A 24,538-nucleotide genomic window follows, 5' to 3' on the forward strand; every position below is an offset into this window, starting at 1 on the left:
TTTGATTTTTTTGGCATCAAACATTGTTGAATCTTCGACAGTCGTGGAAATTTCTGTGACGAAAAAATAATTCATAATGCCCTTGAAAAATGAAATAAAACAAGTGTTACAAAATGCTTTCAAAAGGAGTCTTTTTGGAGCATTGATGTTGATTGTTTTTTCTTCACGAAAATTTGCACGCATGTACAACATTCAGCAATTTCTATTGCCAAACAATACCAGGTTGCTTGAATTTATTTACTGTTTTCTATTTTACTATTCACAATTGTGCTGGATTAGAAACTCCATGTCTAGTATAATGGGCATAAGGCTGCAGGCAACAGAAGGGTGTGTGTGTGCGCACAGCCATTCCCGCTTGGGCCAGCCTATTATGCTAGGCTAGTTCTGGGTATTTCTGCTTTATGCTTTTATAGTTCTCCCCCCCCCCCCCCCCCCCCCCCTTTTTTTTTTGAGACAATCTCGCGAAGCTCTTTCTGTCGCTGTTAGTTCTGGTGTGGACCTACTTCATGTTCAGTCGAGGAAAAAAAAATCTGATGTGAGCACATGCTCGTAAGTAATAACACTCATATACGTGTATGTTCTAAAAAAACCAGCTATCTTTTTTATTTGAAAAATTCATTAAATCAAAAGATTTTCATGGATGTTTTTTTTGCAAAATTAGAACCATGGATTAGATTAAAAATGCAAATTTTAAAAATGTTGACATATTTTTTAAATGTCTGAAATTGAAATAAAGCAGCCCTGGAAGCTCCAAATTTAGGGAGCTTAGTTTCAGAGTAAAAATAAAGTTAACACATTTAAAAATGTTCACAAATGTTAAAAATATTCTCGAATGTAACACTCTTATAGAAGGCTCCCCTATCAGCCCCCACAGCTCCTGATGCACATCTCCAAATCTAGGGAGCTTGGTATTTAAATAGACTTACGATGCAAAAAATAGATGGTGCAAAAGTTTAAAAAAGTGTTTATAAAAATTTAAAAATGTTTGTACCATTTTTAAAAATGGTCATGCCATTTCAAAAATGTTCGCGTGTTTGAAACTGTTCATGGAAATTTTAGGAAATGTCCATGAAATGTAAAAGTTTTGTTCGTTTAATTTCTGATGAAAAAATGTTCATGACATATAAAATGAACATCGTATATTTTAAAAAATATTCTAAATATATTTAAAAATTGTTCATTGTGTACTAAAAACTGAACTTATATTTTAAAAATATACAAACATTTAATTAGAAAATGTTCAAAGACTATTCAAAAAATCCCAAGTGTATTCAAGAAATGTTCAACTTTTTTTTACAAATAAGTGTATTAAAGAAATGTTTAACTGTTATTTAAGAAAAACTCTGGTGTAATCAAGAAATGTTCATCATGTATTTTGAAATTTACGATTGTGTGTTTAGAAATGGGAAAAGAAAGTCACATGAAAAAGAAAATGGAAAAAATAAAAAAGTATTAAACATATAACAATTAAAATAGACTAAAAATCAGACCGAACATTTCCAAAACCAGGCTCAAGGTTCCAAAAACCGCATGAAACTGGCGAGTTGTCCGCTATTGAGCAATGACCCATGTCGCATCGCCAAAGGCGAGTGCTGTGTGTGCCTGACAGTTGGCGAGACATACTAGCATTTGCGGCAACGGGATGCCTAGGAGAGCCTAGGATTCGTCTTCCCTCTTTTCTGTTGCAGGTACCGTTGCTTCCGCTGCACCAGATGTCCGATTCTCGTGTCCAATCTTGAATGCTTACGATCGGGTAGCAGCTAAGAGCATCTCTAGCCATTGGCCTTCCAGGCGGCGATTTTACGCGCCTCCTGGGACGAGTTGACGCTTAAATCGGCACGGAGGCGAGCGGGTTCCCAGCCGCTCGCCCCAGGGTCACCCCGGATGCTTTTTTTTTATTTTTAAAAAAGCTGAATTCGGCGAAGTTCGGCAAAGTTCGTCTAAAATTCGGCAAACTTGATATTCATATTAAAAATGTTCGGCGTTTTACATAAATTATTAAAAAAGACTAATCTATGGGGCGAAGAACTCGATAAGCGCGACGAAGTCGCCGACGTCGCCGCCGTCCTCGTCGGCGGCGGCGGCCTTCTCCTACTTGGTGGCGCGGCCGTCCCTGCTGGATCCCTGCCCGACGTCTCCATGGCGGACAGGCGGTGGCAGCATGTCGTCGTCGTCGTCGTCGCTGTCCTCGAGGACGACGATGCCTCCCTTGTCCATGCCACGGCGACGAGCTCCGAACCGCGCGAGGGCGGCGCACTGGCGCTCCTTCTGCGCCTGCAGCCTATCTCCGCGCGCCCATTTGAGGGCCGCCTCGTCATCGAGCGCCTTCTCCTTGACGCCGCCGGCGAGCCCGGGCTCCGTCTTCACGACAGGAAGCCCTGGCTCTGTCTTCGGCTTGACGAGTCGGGGAGGGGCCGAGGACGAGGCGCGGCCGCCGCCTTCGTTGATGACGATGCCGGTCGGGCGGGTGCGCCGGCCGAGCGGGGTCTCCGTTGCAGGCTCGGCCTTGATGCCGAACACCGCCGGAGAACCGGAGGAGTGGGACGAGGAGTGGGAGGAGGAACGGGACGAGGACGACGAGCCGGAGATGAACCTCCTTGGCATCCATTGCCCGGCGCCGCGGCGGGGCACCAGAGCGGTGGCCGGCCCTCGAGGGTATGTGAGCGGCGGGTTGTTGCCGCCCTCGAGGTACACGAGAACCTCGCGGAGCGTCCGGCCGGGGACGGACCACCACAGCCGTCGCCCCTCGCTGTTCCACCGGTCGCCCGCCACCACCGGTGCCCTGTTGATTGAGGCGAAGCGTTGCTCTTGACGGCGCTGGAAGTATGCCGCCCACGCCTCGTGGTTGTTGGCGGCGTACTGCGGGGAGGTGCGCTGCTCCTCGGTCAGCGACGACCGAACACGGTCGACCTCGCCGGCGAAGTGATCAGGACGTGCGACGACGTCCGGCAGGGGGGATGGGGACGCCTCCGGCGCCGAGCCTTCATCCTGTCGGCCCAGCGGGCATGTCTGGAGGCGTCGAAATGTTAGCCTCGAACAGTAGGTACGCCTCCCACGTCTGCAGCGAGCGGCGGCCGAAGCCGTTGGCCGCCGCTCCGTCGCCGGGGAACCGCTCGCACATTGTCGTGGATGGGCTGGTGTAAGTGCAACTATCCCTAGGTGGTTTTGGTAATTCACAACAACATATAGCTCATTGAGCTAATGCTATTCCAAAATGATTATTTCAGGAAAACTCAATGATTGGCATGGCATGGATGTGAAAGTGGAACCCTCAAAATGCTAAGGACAAAGGATTGGCTCAAGCTCAAAAGCTCAAGACTCTTCATTTTATATTTTAGTGATCCAAGATCACATTGAGTCCATAGGAAAAGCCAATACTATCAAGGAGGGATGAGGTGTTGCTTAATGAGCCTCTTGCTTCATGTGCTTAATGATATGCTCCAAAACCCTCAAGTACTTTCCCATATCCACATATGACCTAAACTCTAAGCCAAACTCGGTCCTACCGATTTTTCCTATCCGGCGCCACCGAGTTTCAATTGTCATTAGCCGCTGCCAAACCCTAGCAATTCGGTCCTACCGATAAGGATCTTGGTCCCACCGAGATGGGGTTGCAAACTCTCTGTTTCCCTTTCGTAACTTTTCGGTCCCACCGAAAGAGCGAATCGGTCCCACCGAGATTGCAATGCAAACTCAGTGTTTCTCCTTTGTAACTTTTCGGTCTCACCGAGTTCCACTCGGTCCCACCGAAAGAGCAAATCGGTCCCACCGAGTTTGCCTGACCAACTCTCTGGTTAGCTAGTTACCAAACTCGGTCTCACCGAGTTTGTGTAATCGGTCTCATCGAGATTACGTTATGCCCAAACCCTAACCGAATCGGTCCTACCGAGTTGCATGTCAATCCCACCGAAATTCCTAACGGTCACTAGGTTTACTACTTCGGTCAGACCGAGTTTATTTATTCGGTCCCACCGAGATTGGAAAACTGTGTAACGGTTGGATTTTGTGTGAAGGCTATATATACCCCTCCACCTCCTCTTCATTCATGGAGAGAGCCATCAGAACACATACACAATTCCAACTCATATGTTCTGAGAGGGAACCACCTACTCATGTGTTGAGACCAAGATATTCCATTCCTACCATATGAATCTTGATCTCTAGCCTTCCCCAAGTTGCTTTCCACTCAAATCTTCTTTCCACAAAATCCAAATCCTATGAGAGAGAGTTGAATGTTGGGGAGACTATCATTTGAAGCACAAGAGCAAGGAATTCATTACCTACACACCATTTGTTACTTCTTGGAGAGTGGTGTCTCCTAGATTGGCTAGGTGTCACTTGGGAGCCTCCGACAAGATTGTGGAGTTGCACCAAGGAGTTTGTAAGGGCAAGGAGATCGCCTACTTCGTGAAGATCTACCGCTAGTGAGGCAAGTCCTTCGTGGGCGATGGCCATGGTGGGATAGACAAGGTTGCTTCTTCGTGGACCCTTTGTGGGTGGTTGCTTCTTCGTGGACCCTTCGTGGGTGGAGCCCTCCGTGGACTCGCGTAACCGTTGCCCTTGGGTGGAGCCCTGTGTGGACTCGCGCAACCGTTACCCTTCGTGGGTTGAAGTCTCCATCAACGTGGATGTAGGATAGCACCACCTATCCGAACCACGGAAAAAACATCCGTGTCTCCAATAGCGTTTGAATTCTCCAAACCCTTCCCTTTATATTCTTGCAAGTTGCATGCTTTACTTTCCGCTGCCAATATACTCTTTGCATGCTTGCTTGAATTATGTGATGATTGCTTGACTTGTCCTAAAATAGCTAAAATCTGCCAAGAACTAAAATTGGGAAAAGGTTAAGTTTTTATTTGGTCAAGTAGTCTAATCACCCCCCTCTAGACATACTTTCGATCCTACAGCTGGGAGAGAGGAGAGGTTCGTCGGCAGCGGAGAGAGAGACAGAAAGGTTCGGCGGCGCTAGAGAGAGACAGGGAGCACAACGTCTGTGGCCAACGACGAGGGTGGGGCGACGTTTTTTATAGCCGCCGGGGAGGCGTGTGTACGCGGGGCGGGGAGTGAGGCGGCGCCGCGCCGCCCGTGAAGAGCCGCCCCGTGAGGAATCAATGGAAGGCTAACCGGCGGCAGCCTTGGCATTGATTCCCCGCAGGAAACCGAGGCGTTCGCGGAACGACGAGGCGAGTGTCGCTGACTCAGCGGGCCCGCGGCTTTTTCGCGTCAAAAACCGCGCCCCCAGTGCGCCGGGTTCGGCCTGGATCCGCCGGCGCCAATTTCAGCCCGAGCCGGCGAAAATTGGGCTTCTGGGGACGCGACTGGGCCAATTTTTATGCGCCGGCGCAAAAAAATCGTTTGAAGAAAGCGTCTTGGGGGCTCGACTGAAGATGCTCTGAGGATCATTTTTGGAGGGTTGGCAGCATTGAAGCGCACGAGGGATGGATTTACCTGCAGCTACAGATGGTTAGATGGGTGATGCGAGTCAACCTGTGATTGAGTTGGTTAGGTGGATAGTGGTATCCCAATCCATTAGGGTTCAAATCCTGGTGCTCGCATTATTTCTGCATTTATTTCAGGATTTTCGGCGATGCGTTTTCAGTGGGAGTAGACGTTCCCGTCGACGACGAGGCGCCTACGGTGACTTCGTAAATCTCAAGATGATATGCCGGCTCAGTCTCTCGGAGGTGCTCATAGGGGTAGGGTGTGCGTGTGCGTGTGTGCGTTCATAGGGGTGAGTGTATGCGCGTGTATATGAGCGCTTGTGTCTGTACTGATGCTAAAAAAAGATGGTTAGATGGATGATGGTCACTGCTGTCAAAAAAAAAAGATGGGTGATGGTCGCGTACACATCAGTACAGGCAGGGAGTAAATTATGTAGGTGTCAGAGACAAACATCACATTCCAACCGGCAACGGCCATCCACCAAATTAACCAAACACAACTACACTGAAGCGCAGGCAGGGAGGGCCACATAACGAGTCGAGCAATTCAAGCTAACTTACCTGCGCGACGTCGACTTGCATTAACAAAACTATAGGAAAACAAATACCACGCCTGCTCTGAATTACAAGATGTTTTGGATACTTCAGTATGGGCTATATAAAAACTAAAATGAGTAAACAAACACATTAAAATAAAGAAAGTTTTCTTTATTCATTGCTTTGATTCATCCTTGTTATTTCTGTTTCAATGGAATTTTTGTTTATATGTTTCCCCCTGTGCAGATGGGTTTTACAATATACTCCCTTTGTCCGGAATTACTTGTCACAAAAATGGTTAGAAATGAATGTATCTAGAACTAAATTATGTCTAGATACATTCATTTATTCGACAAATATTTCCGAACGGAGGGAGGGAGTAACTCTAAATCATATTAGAGCACCTACCTAGGATAACTCAATGAATTACAATCACGCTGAAGAGTATCAGCAGGAAAAGGAGAAACGTATCCTTGGCGCAGTGTCCCGTCGGTGGAGGTGCCTGTCTTGCTGAGGACATCGCGGCCAACACCGAGGATCATATGGTGTTTTAGTCCTGCGAATTTATGTCTTCTAATCCAGCGGATTGTCGTCCGGTACAATGAAGAAGCGTCGGTACAGCATCTTGGTTGTGTGACCTCACCACAATGCATCAAACGATGTAACATTCTTCTATACTGAGATGGGAGGTTCATGGAGTGCCAAGTAATGGTGCCCTTTAGTTTGAAAAATGTAAAAAACATATTTATAAGTTAAAAAAATGGAGATAAATTCTGTGAAGACTTGTATCTGTTCACTACGGATCCAAGATTTTTTTTAGAAAAAATGTATTTTTTAAGCTGTACAAAAAAACAAATTCCAGCCCAAAAACAGAAAAGGGGTCAATTTGAAATTACACATTTGTCTTTTCTTTGTATGCCACATGTGAAAGTAAAATTTATTAAATTTGGCACATACATAATATACGTGTGTGTGTTTACAAAAAAAATATCATTTTTTGGCGTTGTAGAAAATGTTTTTTTAAACGGGCACCATGGTGCCCGTGCACAACTAGCAATTTTCACAGGTTCGTGTGGCTATTTTCAAAACGTTAAGTATGGTCCACATTGTGTTAGTTTTTTGGCCACAAGTATGGAGAAAAATTGATATGCAACACAAAATGTTAAGCTATTATGTTGTTCTAAAGTGAGCGATGACGATTTCGGACTAACTAGATGTAACCTTTTGTTTTATGTGAAATATTCTGTTTTTGGTTAGGCCAATATACTGAATTTGATGTACTTCATATGAGTAGTCAATCAAACTAGACACTTGAAAGAGAAAAAAGGATCACGTGGGTGATTGAGAGAATATTGTTTCTCCACCGCATTGTAGGATTACATCATGACCTACCATTCCATGTATTGTTTTGAATTTCATGAAGAAAGAACGAAGCAACTTCTAAATAGAAAGCACAAGATATGTTCTTGTTTTTCTAGTGGACATGATACGTTTTGTTGCCAATCTTCTACACAAATACACCGATGAACATGGGTTCATACACACCCTAATGAATTGTTAAATCTATAAAAAAAATGTATGCAATTTTTGTTTTAACATACATAGTCCTAGAGGCTTACTCACGCTTGGTCATGTCGTCCTTCAACTTTAGAATTAATTCTATTTTCTTTTCAAGGGTTATTATAGCAATTCACATTCCGTGCATAGCGTGGAGGCTATGGAGCAAACTCGAATCTTAGCGGGCACTATTAGGCCAGCTTCGGGTTTTTCTTCTCTTTTATCTCTACCTTTTTTCATGTTTTATTTTCCTTATTGCTTTTATATTTGTGTCCTTTAAAAAATATTCACCAATATTTTTCTAAATGGGGAATATATTTCAATTCTTGCACATTTTTTCAAAATCATAAATATTTCATCAAAATTGTGAATATTTTCAAGTTACAAACATTTTAAACATTTGATTTAAAAAACCACAAACATTTTAAAAATTATGATCAATTATAAAACGGTGAGTATTTTTTGGAATTCATGAATTTTTTTATTTTTGTGTTTTTTTAAATTTAAGAACATTTTTAAAATTCACAAATAATTTTAAAATTCACAAATAATTCCGTTTCAAGCTTTTTTAATTCTCGAGGTTAAGTTTCTGGAATCACGCGGAATCCATGGGTTTCTCTTGCCCTCCTGTCCACGTGCGGCACAAACCACTCGCCGGCCCGTGGGCCCCGCACGCCCAGAGACGTCAGCGTCGACGTACCCACGCAGACACTCGCCTCACGGCTCACGGCTCACCCGCGTCGTGCAGACGTGCGGCGCGCGAGCGCCACTCGCTCCGCCAACCACACCCCACGACACCGCAAAGCGCAGCGGGCTCCACCCCCCTCCAGGCTCCAGCGTCCACGCGGTCCACGCTCCCACCCAACAGAATAAAAACCGTCGGGCACGCGACGGACGGCCACCAGCGCCCCTTCCCCGAGCGCCGGCCTCCAACAAAAAAAAAACACACCAGCCGACGCGTGCACGCAGACGGTCCAGACGCCAGACGCCAGGCTCCAGGCAGACGCGGATGGGCAGCCTCGCCGGCGGGGTCGGGGCCAGGCGGCCGCGGTTCCTGTGCCTGCACGGCTTCCGGACCAGCGGCGAGATCATGCGGAAGCAGGTGGTGGGGAAGTGGCCCGCCGAGGTCACGGCGCGCCTCGACCTCGTCTTCGCCGACGCGCCCTTCCCGGCCGAGGGCAAGTCCGACGTCCACGGCATCTTCGAGCCGCCCTACTACGAGTGGTTCCAGTTCGACAAGGTCCGCCCGCCTCCCTCCACCTTCCCTTCCTCCCATGTCCCCATTGCCTCATCGATCTGTTCTTCCCAATCTCTCTCGTGCGTCCAAGTTCGGCCCCAGAATGTCGGCCCTGCGGATCTGAGTTTATTTTTTACCCCCGTTATATTCATGGAGCTTTTTTGCGCTTTGAAAACAGGGATTCACGGAGTACAGGAATTTCGACAAATGCCTGGCTTACATCGAGGAGCTCATGATCAAAGAAGGGCCCTTTGATGGACTAATGGGTTTCTCCCAGGTAACAAGACTGGGATCACCTCTTCCCTAAACATATTTGTTGTCACTAAATTGTCAATTAACGAGTGCAAATTGTCATGGTAATACCAGGGCTCGATTCTATCTGGCGCACTTCCGGGGCTCCAAGAACAAGTAAGCTGATGGATTATGATAGCCTTACCACATCAACTCCAGTTCGACTGTTCCACTAGTAGTTCTTCCTAAGATAGAGTATGCTGAATTGCTGCTGGAGCTGCAACTTTATTTAGCTCACCGTTCTGTGTTTTGGTGGCAGGGATTGGCCTTGACTAGAGTTCCTAAGATCAAGTACCTCATAATCATAGGCGGCGCCAAGTTCCGCTCACCCGCAATAGCCGATAAGGCCTACGCCAACATGATCAAAATCCCCTCGCTTCACTTCCTCGGTAGTACTTCCATATGTTCTTCACAGACCTGTTCTTTACAGTTGCCATGCTGGTTGGTTGTTGGCTAGCGTATCTTCCCAGCTGCTTCCTTGGCGGTGTGTGCGGATGGCTGTCTCCTTATCATATTTATTTTCCAGCCGGCATGTATACCTCATGTGCAGTTATGTTCCAGTGTTTATTATGTGATTAGGATATGTACTTAAAGTACTCACACCAACTGTGTGATTCTTTTGTATCATGCTTACAATTTTTTTTCCAAAGGCTTTATGCATCCTAACGACAGTACTCATGAAAAAACCTCCAAGAGCTCGATATATTCTAATGATGGTGCACAGCATATTTTTAGGGGATAATTTACAGAGGAAGGATATACCATAGGATCATCCATGACATAGTTTACACTCTGAACAATCTATATTGTGTGTGTGTGAGATCAAGCTTTAACATATTATCTGATGACACCATTTTTGGGGGTATTTTAGTCGATAGTCAAATTCTCATGTCATTCCATGTTGAGTGTTTATTTTGTAAGATTTTAAGCCTTCTTAGGTCAACTGAGTAGCGAGCAAGTAACACGGGACCATTAACACACCGGTTTATTTCATGTGCAGGCGACAATGACTTCCTTAAACCCCATGGTGAACAGCTCATAGAGTCATTTGTGGATCCATTCATTATACGTCACCCAAAGGGCCACACGGTCCCAAGGCTCGTTGGTAAGCTCTCATATTTCCATTTGCCAAAGCTCCTCTGAACGGCGTAAATTTAGGCAGTGAATATCGATCCAGTTGTAGTGCTAGTTTTGATATTAAAAGAGTTCAGAAGAGATCAGTAGGTAAACTGTGAACATCAGATATTTGTGATTGGAGGCCACGGGATCACAAACTATAGCTGGAAAATAAACTGCAGTATTGCTCTTTCCATCTAACTCAGAGTTTGATATGTGAACCTGCTGAACATATTTCTGGATGGAAGAAATTTAAATAGCTCGTAGGGTTTAAGCGACCTGTCAGTTTCTTGGTTCACCGTTCTGCATCGATATGAACGCCCTATAAACTTTCTGATGTAAAATCACGCTTGTTGTTTTATGCAGATGAGACGAGTTTGGAAGTCATGTCCCGTTTCCTTGACAAGATGGAAAAGGAGATATCTGAACTTCCATCCGTCAAGGCTGAGGCCGAGGCTGAAGCAGCCGCTGATGTTGACGAAAAAGAAGTGTGCATCTGATACCACCTCAAGGATTAGTGCCTGAATACACATCAAATCCGTATATAGGCAAATCACACGGCTGTGACCTCCTTAGTTTTGTGTTGTTGCAAGTGTGATTATTTATTACTCCCTCCGTTCCTAAATATTTGTTTTTCTGGAGATTTCAACAAGTGACTACATACGGAGCAAAATGAGTGAATCTACACTCTAAAATATGTTTATATACATCCGTATGTGATAGCCATTTAAAATATCTAGAAAGACAAATATTTAAAAACGGAGGGAGTACTCAATAATGATAGCTATCGTCTAGCTTTTTGCCACTACTCTTTCACGTCCTATGGACCTAGTATATTTTCTCGTGTTGATACTGTATCTCTACAGTACTCTATTAACAAATAGGGCACTGCTACGCTGATATTTACATATTATCCGCCGCCCCGATGATCGTTGGATGGCCGAGCTGATAGCTGTCTGATGTAGTGTCCGCGCCCTGCATGTCCACTCGTTACTTCCCGCAACTAACACTCTGTTACAGAAACAAGACTACATGTCCATTCATTACTTTCTGCAACGAACGCTCTATTACAGAAACAAGACCATATGCCCACTCGTTACTCCCCGCAACAAATGCTCTGTTGCAGAAATAAGAGAAATAGCAGGGAGCACCACCATCGCCACATCGGCCAGAAAATGGGAGAAGGGACCTCTGAACCATACCTGCTTGAGTCGTCGCCAGCCACCGTCGATCCCGAGCCAGTCGTCGACGCCACCGTGTTGGATAAGCCCCGGTCGCCCAACGCCTTGCGCCGCCGTGTCTGCCGCCCTCCCAAATCTAGCCGCTCACACTCCCAGCCACGCGAGCCCACACTTCTATGGGATGAAACCCTCCTTCTGTTATCCAGTTGCAGGAAGGGTTGTCCTGAAACAAGAGGTGAGTTGCAGGAAACGAACACGCCTCGAGCAAGACGCGGGAGTGCTCTCGACCGTCTGATAAAGCATAGATCGGATGGCCACGGAGACGGCGGACGGGTGCGCGCAATCAGCCGGTAGAAGGTAAGTTTTTCCCTAACAAATAACATGAGGAGAGAAAAAAATAGAAGTACATGATCCGTGTAAATACATGTCGAATAAGCTAAGCTAAGGAAGAAAGAACACTCTGTACAATTTACAAAAACTGTACAGAAATAAAGAACAGACGGCCCCGGCCAACACTCACCAAAGCCATCTCATCTTATGTGCTTTCCAAGCCAATCAAAAAAATTGAAGCATGCAATCACCCGATTGGCAAACCATACAGAAGCAATAGCGCGGCGCAAGCTACACCATATACGTACAAACCAGAGGAGCGCAGCAGCGATCCAAACTCGGGAGAGATGGCCGCGGCAGCTCACCTCCGTGGTCACATCGTCTTCAATTCGGCGAGCAACGCCCGGCGTCACACGCAGGCCCCCGCCCCGTCGCTCTCGCGCGGTCGCCTCCCAACGGCTCGAAAGCCGCCCGTGGCTCGCTGCCAGCGCCACGGCGTAGGGGCCTTGGAACTAGACGACGGAGCGGCGAGGCGGCCGGCGCCGCGGTTCCTGTGCCTGCACGGGTTCCGCACCAGCGGGGAGATCATGCGGAGGCAGGTGGCGGACAGGTGGCCCGCCGGCGTCACGTCCCGCCTGGACCTCGCCTTTCCCGACGCGCCCTTCCCCGCCGAGGGCGACTCCCCGGTGCGCGGCGTCTTCGACCCGCCCTACTACGAGTGGTGCCGCTTCGCCGGCGAGGTCAGTCCGGCGGGCCTCCGTCAGAGTCAGACTAGGTAGCGCGTGGTTGACTTTTCAGCTAGACTGACAGACAGGATCACTTCACACCCGGGATCGATCGATCGATCTCGGGACAGGATTTTTTGAAGTACAAGAACTTCGGCGAGTGCTTGGCCGGCATCGAGGAGCTGATGGTGAGACAAGGGCCGTTCGACGGACTGTTCGGCTTCTCTCAGGTGGTAAACTACTTCAAATCATCAATCATCATATTCATACTACACCGATGAACTGATGAGTAATACTGTGATGTGATCATCATATTCAGGGCGCCCTCCTGTCGGCCGCGCTTGTTGGGCTCCAGCAACAAGTGAGTTGTTAATTGTCCTCCTCGTCTCCTGCAGTTCATGCTACTTGCTGGATCCACTGCTATCTGTCAATGCGTAGTTGCGGCTTAATCGACCTGAACATTCTGTTCTTGTGTTCTTCTATGGCAGGGGCTGGCCTTGAACAGGGTTCCTAGGGTGAAGTACGTTATGATCATATCCGGTGCGAAGATCCAGTCCCCGGCATTGGCCGCCAAGGCGTACGCCAACAAGATCAACTGCGCTTCGCTTCATTTCATTGGTAACTGCCATGTTATTATCATCTTAGCAATTGTCAGCAGAAGTGAACAACTGCAAATCTGCAATATATGGCTGAAGTTGCAGTTATTTGCGGGCAGGCGACGGTGACTTCGTGAAAGCCCACGGCGAGGAGCTGGCGGACTCGTTCGTGGATCCGCTTGTCATACGCCACCCGGCCGGGCACACGGTCCCCAGACTCGGTAAGCGCGCCTGGCCCGTAGATTTGGAAGAGAGCATTTGGGTTCATGGCCGAACGGGACCGGAACGTTCAGAAAGAGCAAGGGAAGGTTATTGACTGAGTTTTGCTGGTTTACATTTTGTTTTCTGTGTGCTCGACATTTGCAGACGAGAAGGGCCTCCAGGCGATGCTCAGCTACCTTGACAAGATCGAAAGGGATCTGGCGAGAGATTAATCAATTGTGCTGACCGCCACTCTGTTTCATGAGTTTATGGCATAGCAGACTAGTAGTAGTAACATCTACTCCCTCTGTTTCTAAATATTACTAATCCTTTAGAGATTTTTATATGAACTACATATGGATGTATATAGAGGTATTTTAGATGTAAATTCATCCATTTCGCTCCAATGTAGTTCATATTAGAATCGCTAATAAGACCTATATTTAGGAGCGGAGGAAGTAACATGGATGACTGACATTTGAAGACCACGATAACCGTTTAACACAAGGCTGCAGAAATGTATTAGGTTGTTACCATTTCCATTCCTATGAATAAGAAGCGGTCGCATTTTGAGATTTAACTAAATAGTGGAGATCGTGAAAGCCATTTCATTTGGCAGGGGACAGTTCTGAAGATCAAGAAGGTGTTGGGATAGGCGTATGCAAGGGGGCTAGGAGGATCTGCTTGAGCTCTATTCTTTTGCGTGCTCTGGGTGTGTGAGCTCAAATATGAACTTCCGGTTTTTGCTTAGGCCTAGCAGAGCTGTGTTTCAAGCTTCCTGCGTGTAGTTGTTGTCTGTCTGCCTCATATGTTCCCAGGCTTTCTTTTTCTTTTTGCCATTTCCACTCTTTAGTTTCATGTAATAGATGAAAATCGATGAGGAGGCTCATTGTTTCAAAAGAAATTTGGCGCAAGACAATGTTCTTATCTATAATTGTGTAACTCAAAACGTCGATATTTGTTTAACTCAAAACGTCGATATTTGTTTAACTCAAAACCGGATAATACAATGCTCTAGTCTTGAGATGTGCGTGTGTATAGTGGCGTGCATGTGTGCGTGTGCTTGGTGATTCTAAAAAGTTATGAACAATATGAATTACCTCCTTAGATTGAATCACTATTCAAACAATCAAGCAGTTTTTTTAATTTTATAACATTTTCTTGAGCATTCTTTTGGGGCATTAAATCAATCCCCGCCGCCATTGACTACCCAATTTTGACCGTCCATCACCGTCGGCATCGAGCTTCATCGTGCATTGCCTTCAATTGTCTGTCGTCTGCAGTTGGCCGTCGCCAACGGTCGTCACTTGCCACCGCCCACCATTGTTCATTTTGTTTTTTAATGTAAAAAGGGAAGAGACAGAGAGGATTTGGGAGCTACGGTTGGAATGCCATGTGAAAATGAGGGCCTCAAAATAGACAATAAGAACCCCAAATGGTGTTCAGTGAAGAATATGAGGTTATGTTCTTTTAGACAATTTTTCTTGTTTTTCTTTTTTGAACTGGGGTTATGGTTGAAGTTGCTCTAAAACGCACGTTGTCTGGGCCGGCTGGCAGCAGATTGCAGAAAGGGCACGTTTCCGGCCCAACAATAGCGGCGACTGTGCAACCAAAGCTCAGCACTTGTAACTGTACACACCTCTCTCTCAACGCCTTTTCCCTCTAGTTAGGGTTTCGCCTCCTCTCGCCGCCTCTAGCGACGTTGAGACTTTTACCTCCCTTCTCTCCGGCAGAGGCGGGATCTGATCTCGGGTCACCATGGGGGTAGCTCTGTCCGCCTCCCAGGCCTGGATCGATCTTCTACCTCGGGAGGGTTAGGGTTTTACTCCGTGGAAGATCGGTTTTTCGCGATGGCAACCCATGGAAGTACTTCAGCATTTGATCGTAAAGGAAAAGGTAACCTGGAGGAGATGATGCAGGAATTGGCCCTCAAAGAAGACTGATGTCTACTACACAACCTTCTTCTTGTAGACGTTGTTGGGCGTCCAAGTGCAGAGGTTTGTAGGATAGTAGCAAATTTCCCTCAAGTGGATGACCTAAAGTTTATCAATCCGTGGGAGGCGTAGGATGAAGATGGTCTCTCTCAAACAACCCTGCAACCAAATAATAAAGAGTCTCTTGTGTCCCCAACACACCCAATACAATGATAAATTATATAGATGCACTAGTTCGGCGAAGAGATGGTGATGCAAGTGCAATATGGATGGTAGATATGGGTATTTGTAATCTGAAAATATAAAAACAGCAAGGTAGTAAGCGATAAAAGTGAGCGTAAACTATTGCAATGCGTTGAAATAAGGCCTAGGGTTCATACTTTCACTAGTGCAAGTTCTCTCAACAATAATAACATAATTGGATCATATAACTATCCCTCAACATGCAACAAAGAGTCACTCCAAAGTCACTAATAGCGGAGAACAAACGAAGAGATTATTGTAGGGTACGAAACCACCTCAAAGTTATCCTTTCTGATCGATCTATTCAAGAGTCCGTAATAAAATAACACGAAGCTATTCTTTCCGTTCAATCTATCATAGAGTTCGTACTAGAATAACACCTTAAGACACAAATCAACCAAAACCCTAATGTCACCTAGATACTCCAATGTCACCTCAAGTATCAGTGGGTATGATTATACGATATGCATCACACAATCTCAGATTCATCTATTCAACCAACACAAAGAACTTCAAAAAGTGTCCCAAAGTTTCTACCGGAGAGTCAAGACGAAAACGTGTGCCAACCCCTATGCATAAGTTCACGAGGTCACGGAACTCGCAAGTTGATCACCAAAACATACATCAAGTGGATCACGTGATATCCCATTGTCACCACAGATAAGCACATGCAAGACACACATCAAGTGTTCTCAAATCCTTAAAGACTCAATCCGATAAGATAACTTCAAATGGAAAACTCAATTCATCACAAGATAGTAGAGGGGGAGAAACATCATAAGATCCAAATATAATAGCAAAGCTCGCGATACATCAAGATCATGCCGACTCAAGAACACGAGAGAGAGAGAGAGATCAAACACATAGCTACTGGTACATACCCTCAGGCCCGAGGGTGGACTACTCCCTCCTCGTCATGGAAAGCGCCGGGATGATGAAGATGGCCACCGGAGAGGGACCCCCCCTCCGGCAGGGTGCCGGAACAGGTCTAGATTGGTTTTCGGTGGCTACGGAGGCTTCTGGCGGCGGAACTTCCGATCTAGGTTTCTTTCTGGAAGTTTCTGTATATATAAGAGGTTTTGGCGTCGAGAACAAGTCAGGGGGGTCTCCGGGCTGTCCACGAGGCAGGGAGGTGCGCCCAGGGGGTGGGCGCGCCCCCACCCTCGTGGGCAGCCCGAGACTCCTCGGGCCCAACTCTTTTACTCCATGGCCTTCTTCTGGTCCAAAAATAAGCTCCATCAAGTTTCAGGTCAATTGGACTCCGTTTGGTTTTCCTTTTCTATGATACTCAAATACAAGGAAAAACAGAAACTCGCACTGGGCTCTAGGTTAATAGGTTAGTCCCAAAAATCATATAAAATGGCATATAAATGCATATAAAACATCCTAGATGGATAATATAATAGCATGGAACAATAAAAAAATTATAGATATGTTGGAGACGTATCAAGCATCCCCAAGCTTAATTCATACTCGTCCTCGAGTAGGTAAATGATAAAACAGAATTTTTGATGTGGGATGCTACCTAACATAATTATCAGTGTAATTTTCTTTATTGTGGCAAGAATATTCAGATCCATAAGATTTAAGACAAAAGTTTAATATTGACATAAAAATAATAATACTTCAAGCATACTAACCAAGCAATTATGTCTTATCAAAATAGCATAGCCAAAGAAAGCTTATCCCTACAAAATCATATAGTTTGGTCATGCTTCATTTTCGTCACACAAAATACTCCCATCATGCACAACCCCGATGACAAGCCGAGCAATTGGTTCATACTTTTTAACGCGCTTCAGCCTTTTCAACCCTTACGCAATACATGAGTGCAAGCCATGGACATAGCACTATGGGTGGAATAGAGTATGATGATAGGGGTTATGTGAGAAGACAAAAAAGAAGAAAGTCTCACATTGATGTGGCTAATCAACGGGCTATGGAGATGCCCATCAATTGATGTCAATGCGAGGAGTAGGGATTGCCATGCAACGGATGCACTAGAGCTATAAATATATGAAAGCTTATCAAAAGAAACTAAGTGGGTGTGCATCCAACTTGCTTGCTCACGAAGACCTTGGGCATTTTGAGGAAGCCCATCACTGGAATATACAAGCCAAGTTCTATAATGAAAAATTCCCACTAGTATATGAAAGTGACAACATAAGAGACTCTCTATCATGAAGATCATGGTGCTACTTTGAAGCACAAATGTGGAAAAGGATAGTAACATTGTCTATTCTCTCTTTTTCTCTCATTTTTTATTTAGGCCTTCTCTCTTTTTTCTTTTTTTCTTTCGGCCTCTTTTTCTTTTTTTTTCGTTCGGAGTCTCATCCCGACTTGTGGGGGAATCATAGTCTCCATCATCCTTTCCTCACATGGGACAATGCTCTAATAATGATGATCATCACACTTTTATTTACTTACAACTCGATACTTAGAACAAAATATGACCCTATGTGAATGCCTCCGGCGGTGTACCAGGATATGCAATGAATCAAGAGTGACATGTATGACAAATTAGCATGGTGGCTTTGCCACAAATACGATGTCAACTACATGACCATGCAAGGCAATATGACAATGATGATGCGTGTCATAATAAACGGAACGGTGGAAAGTTGCATGGCAATATATCTCGGAATGGCTATGGAAATGCCATAATAGGTAGGTATGGTGGCTGTTTTGAGGAAGATATAAGGAGGTTTATGTGTGATAGAGTGTATCGTATCACGGGGTTTGGATGCATCGGTGAAGTTTGCACCAACTCTCAAGGCGAGAGAGGGCAATGCACGGTACAGAAGAGGGTAGCAATGATGGAAGGGTGAGAGTGCGCAATATCCATGGACTCACATTAGTCATAAAGAACTCATATACTTATTGCAAAAGTTTATTAACCCTCGAAGCAAAATACTACTACGCATGCCCCTAGGGGGATAGATTGGTAGGAAAAGACCATCGCTCGTCCCCGACCTCCACTCATAAGGAAATCATTCGAAGAACACCCCATGCTTCAAATTTGTCACACAACGTTTACCATACGTGCATGCTACGGGACTTGCCAACCTCAACATACGTATTTCTCAATTTCACAATTACTCAACTAGCACAACTCTAATATTACCACCTTTATATCTCAAAAAATTATCAAGTATGCAACTTTTCATAGTATTCAATTCACTTTATATGAAAGTTTTTATTATATCCCTCTTGGATGCCCACCATATCAGGACTAAATTCATAACCAAAGAAAATTACCATGTTGTTTAGGACTCTCAAAATGATATAAGTGAAGCATGAGAGTTCATCTATTTCTTCAAAATAAAACTACCATCGTTCTCTAAAAAGATATAAGTGAAGCACTAGAGCAAATGACAAACTACTCGAAAAGATATAAGTGAAGATCAATGAGTAGTCGAATAATTATGCAACTATGTGAAGACTCTCTAACATTTAATAATTTCAGATCTTGGTATTTTATTCAAACAGCAAGCAAAACAAAAGAAAATAAAATGACGCTCCAAGCAAAACACATATCATGTGGTGAATAAAAATATAGCTCCAAGTAAAGTTACCGATGAACGAAGACGAAAGAGGGGATGCTTTCTAGGGCATCCCCAAGCTTAGTGAAAGGATCGATATGGTTGACTAGAGGGGGGGGTGAATAGGCAACTAACAATTTTTAGCTTTTCTTTAGCAATTTAAACTTTGCATCAAAGTAGGTTGTCTAGATATGCAACTAGATGAGCAACCTATATGATGCAACACGAGTAGGAACACAAGCAAGCAAGATATATGAAACAAATAAGCTACACAAGTAAAGGCACGAGATAACCAAGAGTGGAGACGGTGGAGACGAGGATGTGTTGCCGAAGTTCCTTCCTTTTGAGAGGAAGTACGTCTCCGTTGGAGCGGTGTGGAGGCACAATGCTCCCCAAGAAGCCACTAGGGCCACCGTAATCTCCTCACGCCCTCACACAATGCGAGATGCCGTGATTCCACTATTGGTGCCCTTGGAGGCGGCGACCGAACCTTTACAAACGAGGTTGGGGCAATCTCCACAACTCAATTGGAGGCTCCCAACGACACCACGAAGCTTCACCGCAATGGACTATGGCTTCGCGGTGACCTCAACCGTCTAGGATGCTCAAACACCCAAGAGTAACAAGATCCGCAAGGGATTAGTAGGGGGGAATCAAATATCTTTTGGTGGAAGTGTAGATCGGGGCCTTCTCAACCACTCCCGAGCAAATCAACAAGTTTGGTTGGCTAGGGAGTGAGATCGGGCGAAAATGGAGCTTGGAGCAATAATGGAGCTTTAATGGTGGAAGAGGTGAGTCAACGGGGAAGAAGGAGACCCTTTATATAGTGTGTGGAAAAGATCCAACCGTTACCCACCAACCAGCCCGCGGCCAGCGGAACTACCGCGCCTGGCCAGCGGTACTACCGCAAGGCCGCGCGGTACTACTGCTTGCAACCAAGCGGTACTACTGCACGGCAGTGCGGTACAACCGTACCGTCCCACGGTACTGCCGCGACCCCAGCACAGAAACAGACGCAAGCTGGGGGCGGTACTTCCGCACGCGCGGTACTACCGCGCCCCCCATGCGGTACTACCGCAAGGCAAAAGTCCCAGCCAGGGGGAAGGGGAACTTCCGTGCCTACTTCCGCAAATAAACGGAAGTAGCAAAAACCCGACACAGTAGTACTGCCGAGGGGCGGTACTACAACCTGACCGCATAGCGCGGTACTACCGCACGGCGAAAGCGGTACTACCGCGGCAGGTGCGGATGTAAAAAATTACATCCGCTCCTACTACCGCAAGGGGGCGGCACTAGCCTGGTGGGCAGCGGTAGTGCGGCTCCTGGGGAGCGGTACTACCGCGAGCACCAGCGGTACTACCGCGCCACCGCGCGGTACTACCGTGGATGCCTACGGTACTACCTTAGCGCCGCGACCGGGTGTAGGAGCGGTAGTACGACCTTAGCGCCGCGGCCGGCGCGGTAGTACCGCGTCTGCGGAGCGGTAGTACCACACGGTACGGTAGTACCGCACCTGACGGGCGGTAGTATCGCAAGAACGGTAGTACCGCGCATCGGGCACGGTAGTACCGCACCGCGTCAGATCTGAACTGGTTCAAATTTGAGAAAGCCCGCGAAACCACGGCGGTACTACGGTTGGACAAAGCTACCACAAGACAGCATATCAAGTATGTTTCCTACACATCACGACTCTCCTACATCCTACTCTTGCATAGATTTGGCCTAAAATCTCAAGAACGACAAGTTTCTCCCCAAAATCCTAGAAGCAAGAGAACAACCAAGAAAAAGAGGGATTTGGGGAAAAACCTTGGTCCATGGTAAGAGGAAGTGGTGGGGAACGATCCCGCGGTCGGAATCCGAGGAGAGTGGCCGGAGACGGAGATCCGGCGAGGGCCTCCGGCGCCGTTCTTGAGAGGGAGAGACGTGGAGAGAAAGACAATGAATGGGTATGGGGAGTTGGAACTCCCCTGCCCGAGACATAACCCCCACGCGCCCTTGACGGCGCGGTAGTACCGTGCCCAGACACGGTAGTACCGCACGGTGCGGTACTTCCGAAGTACCGCACCAGAGCGGTAGTACCGTGCTATGGCGCGGTAGTACCGTGCCTCCCAAAGCGGTAGTACCGCACCCAGACGCGGTAGTACCATGGGCTCAAGAAGATGCACGTTTCGAGCGTGAAAAACTAGATCTTTGCACAAACCACTCCGAGCCAAGATGACACCACAAGACCACGCAACACACAAAACCAGAAAGGCACACGACAAACGAACCAACCACGAGACACCACCTCTCCAAAAGACAGGGCGGTGGCCGTAGCCACCTATGTTTGAGTCAATTGGTATGGCACCGCGAAGAATTATCCTTGGGTCCATGACCAAAACTCGTCTTTGAAGCACAAGTACCATCAAACATGGATAATGTGAAAGACTTGATTGATTTATGCATAATGGGGGGAGGGAGAGTTCATTGAGAGAACATCACTCCCCCTATGTCCATGCCTACATCTAAATAGGACAACACGTTGAGTATGGTGGGGTGTGCAAGGGTTCAAGCAACATTGCTCGAATCGATGATATTTAGCTCATGCCTTAACTCACGAAATCTTGCTTCATCCAAGGGCTTCGTGAAGATATCTGCAAGGTTATCATGAGTGTTGACGTAGTTGAGCTCGATCTCTCCTCGCCTAATGTGATCCCGGATGAAGTGATACCGGATCTCAATATGCTTCGTCTTGAAGTGTTGCACCGGGTTGAGAGAGATCTTGATGGCACTTTCATTGTCACACCAAAGAGGCACTTTGTCACAAGTGACACCATAATCCTTTAAAGTTTGCCTCATCCATAAGAGTTGTGCACAACAACTACCGGCCGCCACATACTCCGCTTCGGTGGACGAGAGAGACACACAACTTTGCTTTTTGGAAGACCAACTTACCAAAGAGCAACCAAGGAATTGGCACCCTCCGGAAGTGGACTTCCTATCCACTTTGTCTCCCGCCCAATCAGAATCCGAGTACCCTACAAGCTTGAAGTTTGATCCTCTTGGGTACCATAAGCCAAAGTTTGGGGTATGAGCCAAATATCGAAAGATTCGTTTGACCGCCACATAGTGACTTTCCTTAGGTGCGGCTTGAAACCGTGCACAAATTCCCACACTCAACATGATGTCCGGTCTAGATGCACAAAGGTAAAGCAAGGATCCAATCATGGAACGATATACCTTTTGATCCACCACTTTACCATTGGGATCTAAGTCAAGTTGGCACTTGGTGGGCATTGGAGTGGAAACCGGCTTGACGTCACTTAGCTTGAATCTCTTGAGCATGTCTTGAGTGTATTTGGATTGATTGATGAAGATTCCTTCTCTTCTTTGCTTCACTTCGAACCCTAGAAAGAACTTCAACTCTCCCATGGAGGACATCTCGAACTTTGAGGTCATGAGAGCGGCAAATTCCTCATTGAAAGCTTTGTTAGGAGAACCAAAGATAATATCATCAACATATAATTGGCACACAAAAAACTCCCCTTTGACCTTCTTAGTAAAAAGAATGGGGTCGATTAGCCCAACTTCAAAACCACGATCTTGTAACAACTCGGTAAGGTGGTCATACCACGCACGTGGGGCTTGTTTAAGGCCATAGAGTGCCTTATCGAGTTGATACACATGATCGGGAAAGTAGGGATCCTCGAACCCGGGGGGTTGCTTGACGTAAACCAATTCATTAATGGGACCATTAAGAAAAGCACTCTTCACATCCATTTGTTGTAACTTAAAGTTATGATGAGAAGCATATGCAATCAACATGCGAATGGATTCAAGACGAGCAACGGGAGCAAAGGTTTCACCGTAGTCGATACCCTCGACTTGGGAGTAGCCTTGTGCTACCAAACGAGCCTTGTTGCGAATGATAATCCCATGGGCATCTTGCTTGTTCTTGAATATCCACTTGGTTCCAATGACATTGTGGTTCCCCATTGGCCTTGGCACCAATCTCCACACTTTGTTGCACTCGAAGTTGTTGAGTTCTTCGTGCATGGCATTGAGCCAATCCGGATCTTCTAGCGCCTCATAGACCTTGTGGGGTTCCACACAAGAGACAAACGTGTGATGCTCACAATAATTTGCTAATTATCTACGAGTGCTTACCCTCTTTCTTAAGCTTCCAAGCACATTCATCATGAGATGATCCTTGGTGGAGAGCTTGGAAGCAACCTTGGCGGCACGACGCTCTAATTCCTCCTCGGTGGTGAGTTGAGGAGCGGTTACTTGATCATCTTGAGCGCCGCCATGAACTTTTTCTTGATCTTGAACTCGCTCGGGGGAGAGAACTTGACCTTGGGCATCACTTGGTGTGTCAACACCGTCTTGAGTATGATCTTGCCCTTGGTCTTGTTCATGAGGTTGAGGGCCTTCACTTTGTTCTTCGGAAGTGTGTGGGCCTTGGGTTGGTGATGGCTCCACTTGAGTGGAGCACTGTCCTTCTCCTTCGGCCACAAGAGGTTCCTCAATGGGTAGGATAAAACCAACACCCATTCTTCTTATGGCTTGAGGAGGAATTTCATCACCTACATCACAAGTGCCACTTTGCTCCACTTGGGAGCCGTTATTCTCATCAAACTCCACGTTACACGTCTCCTCAATAAGTCCCGTGGATTTATTGAGGACATGGTAAGCATGAGAGTTTGTAGCATAACCAACAAATATGCTCTCATAAGCTCTAGCCTCAAATTTAGACAACCGAACACCTTTCTTGAGAATGAAATACTTACACCCGAATACCCGGAAGTACTTGAGGTTGGGCTTGTTACCGATGAGTATCTCATATGGAGTCTTGTTCAAGCCCTTGTGGAGGTAGAGCCGATTTGATGCATGACACGCGGTGTTGATGGCTTCGGCCCAAAAGTTGTACGGAGACTTGAACTCCGCCATCATGGTCCTTGCCGCATCCATCAACGTCCGGTTCTTCCTCTCCGCAACACCGTTTTGTTGAGGGGTGTAGGGTGCGGAATATTGATGCTTGATTCCCTCGTCACTAAGAAACTCATCCAAGGTGTAGTTCTTGAACTCGGTGCCGTTGTCACTTCTTATTGTCAAGATCTTTGCATTGTGTTGACGTTGTGCTTCATTTGCAAAGTCAATGACGGTTTGTTGGGTCTCGCTCTTCCTCTTGAAGAAATACACCCACGTGTACCTTGAGTAGTCATCCACAATCACCAAGCAATACTTCCTACCTCCAATACTATCGAAGGATGGAGGCCCAAAGAGATCCATGTGAAGGAGCTCCAAAGGCCTCTTTGAATAAATGATAGTCGTGGGAGGGTGAGCCTTCTCATGTAGCTTTCCTTCGATATAGGCACTGCAAGCACGATCTTTAGCAAAACTAACATTCATTAGTCCACGGACATGGTCCCCCTTGAGGAGACTTTGCAAAGGTCTCATATTGACATGGGCTAAACGGCGATGCCAAAGCCATCCCACATCAACTTTAGCCATTAGGCATGTCGCGGTTTTAGTGGGTCGCTCCAAAAAGTTAATCACATATAGACCGTTCTCGACATGCCCAACAAAGGCTACTTTAAGAGTCTTGCTCCACAAGAGGGCCACGGT

The 24,538-nt window shown here is 46.4% G+C and overlaps 2 protein-coding genes across 16 annotated transcripts; both read left to right on the forward strand.

The window, feature by feature from the left end:
• Nucleotides 1-8,421: 8,421 nt before the first annotated feature.
• Nucleotides 8,422-10,984, forward strand: LOC125538453 (uncharacterized). Its single transcript, XM_087544251.1, has 6 exons — nt 8,422-8,775; nt 8,951-9,049; nt 9,139-9,180; nt 9,323-9,452; nt 10,064-10,168; nt 10,546-10,984. The coding sequence occupies exons 1-6, from the start codon at nt 8,545-8,547 to the stop codon at nt 10,677-10,679; spliced, it is 741 nt and encodes a 246-aa protein (XP_087400377.1). The 5' UTR covers nt 8,422-8,544; the 3' UTR covers nt 10,680-10,984.
• Nucleotides 10,985-11,128: 144 nt separating this feature from the next.
• Nucleotides 11,129-14,236, forward strand: LOC125538447 (uncharacterized). Of its 15 annotated transcripts, XM_087544245.1 has the most exons (9): nt 11,129-11,717; nt 11,962-12,430; nt 12,505-12,645; nt 12,735-12,776; nt 12,904-13,033; nt 13,131-13,232; nt 13,378-13,503; nt 13,660-13,738; nt 13,832-14,236. In XM_087544245.1, the coding sequence occupies exons 1-7, from the start codon at nt 11,671-11,673 to the stop codon at nt 13,443-13,445; spliced, it is 999 nt and encodes a 332-aa protein (XP_087400371.1). In that variant the 5' UTR covers nt 11,129-11,670; the 3' UTR covers nt 13,446-13,503; nt 13,660-13,738; nt 13,832-14,236. The 15 variants fall into 15 exon arrangements, with proteins under 15 accessions (XP_087400371.1, XP_087400375.1, XP_087400376.1 ...); XM_087544249.1 differs by having other exon boundaries at nt 13,111-13,232; nt 13,378-13,738; XM_087544250.1 differs by having other exon boundaries at nt 13,117-13,232; nt 13,378-13,738.
• The last annotated feature ends 10,302 nt before the right edge of the window (nt 14,237-24,538 follow it).

Source organism: Triticum urartu, chromosome 2A (genome assembly GCF_056163025.1).
Source record: "Triticum urartu cultivar PI428250 chromosome 2A, HENAU_Tu73, whole genome shotgun sequence".
NCBI classification, from domain to species: domain Eukaryota; kingdom Viridiplantae; phylum Streptophyta; class Magnoliopsida; order Poales; family Poaceae; genus Triticum; species Triticum urartu.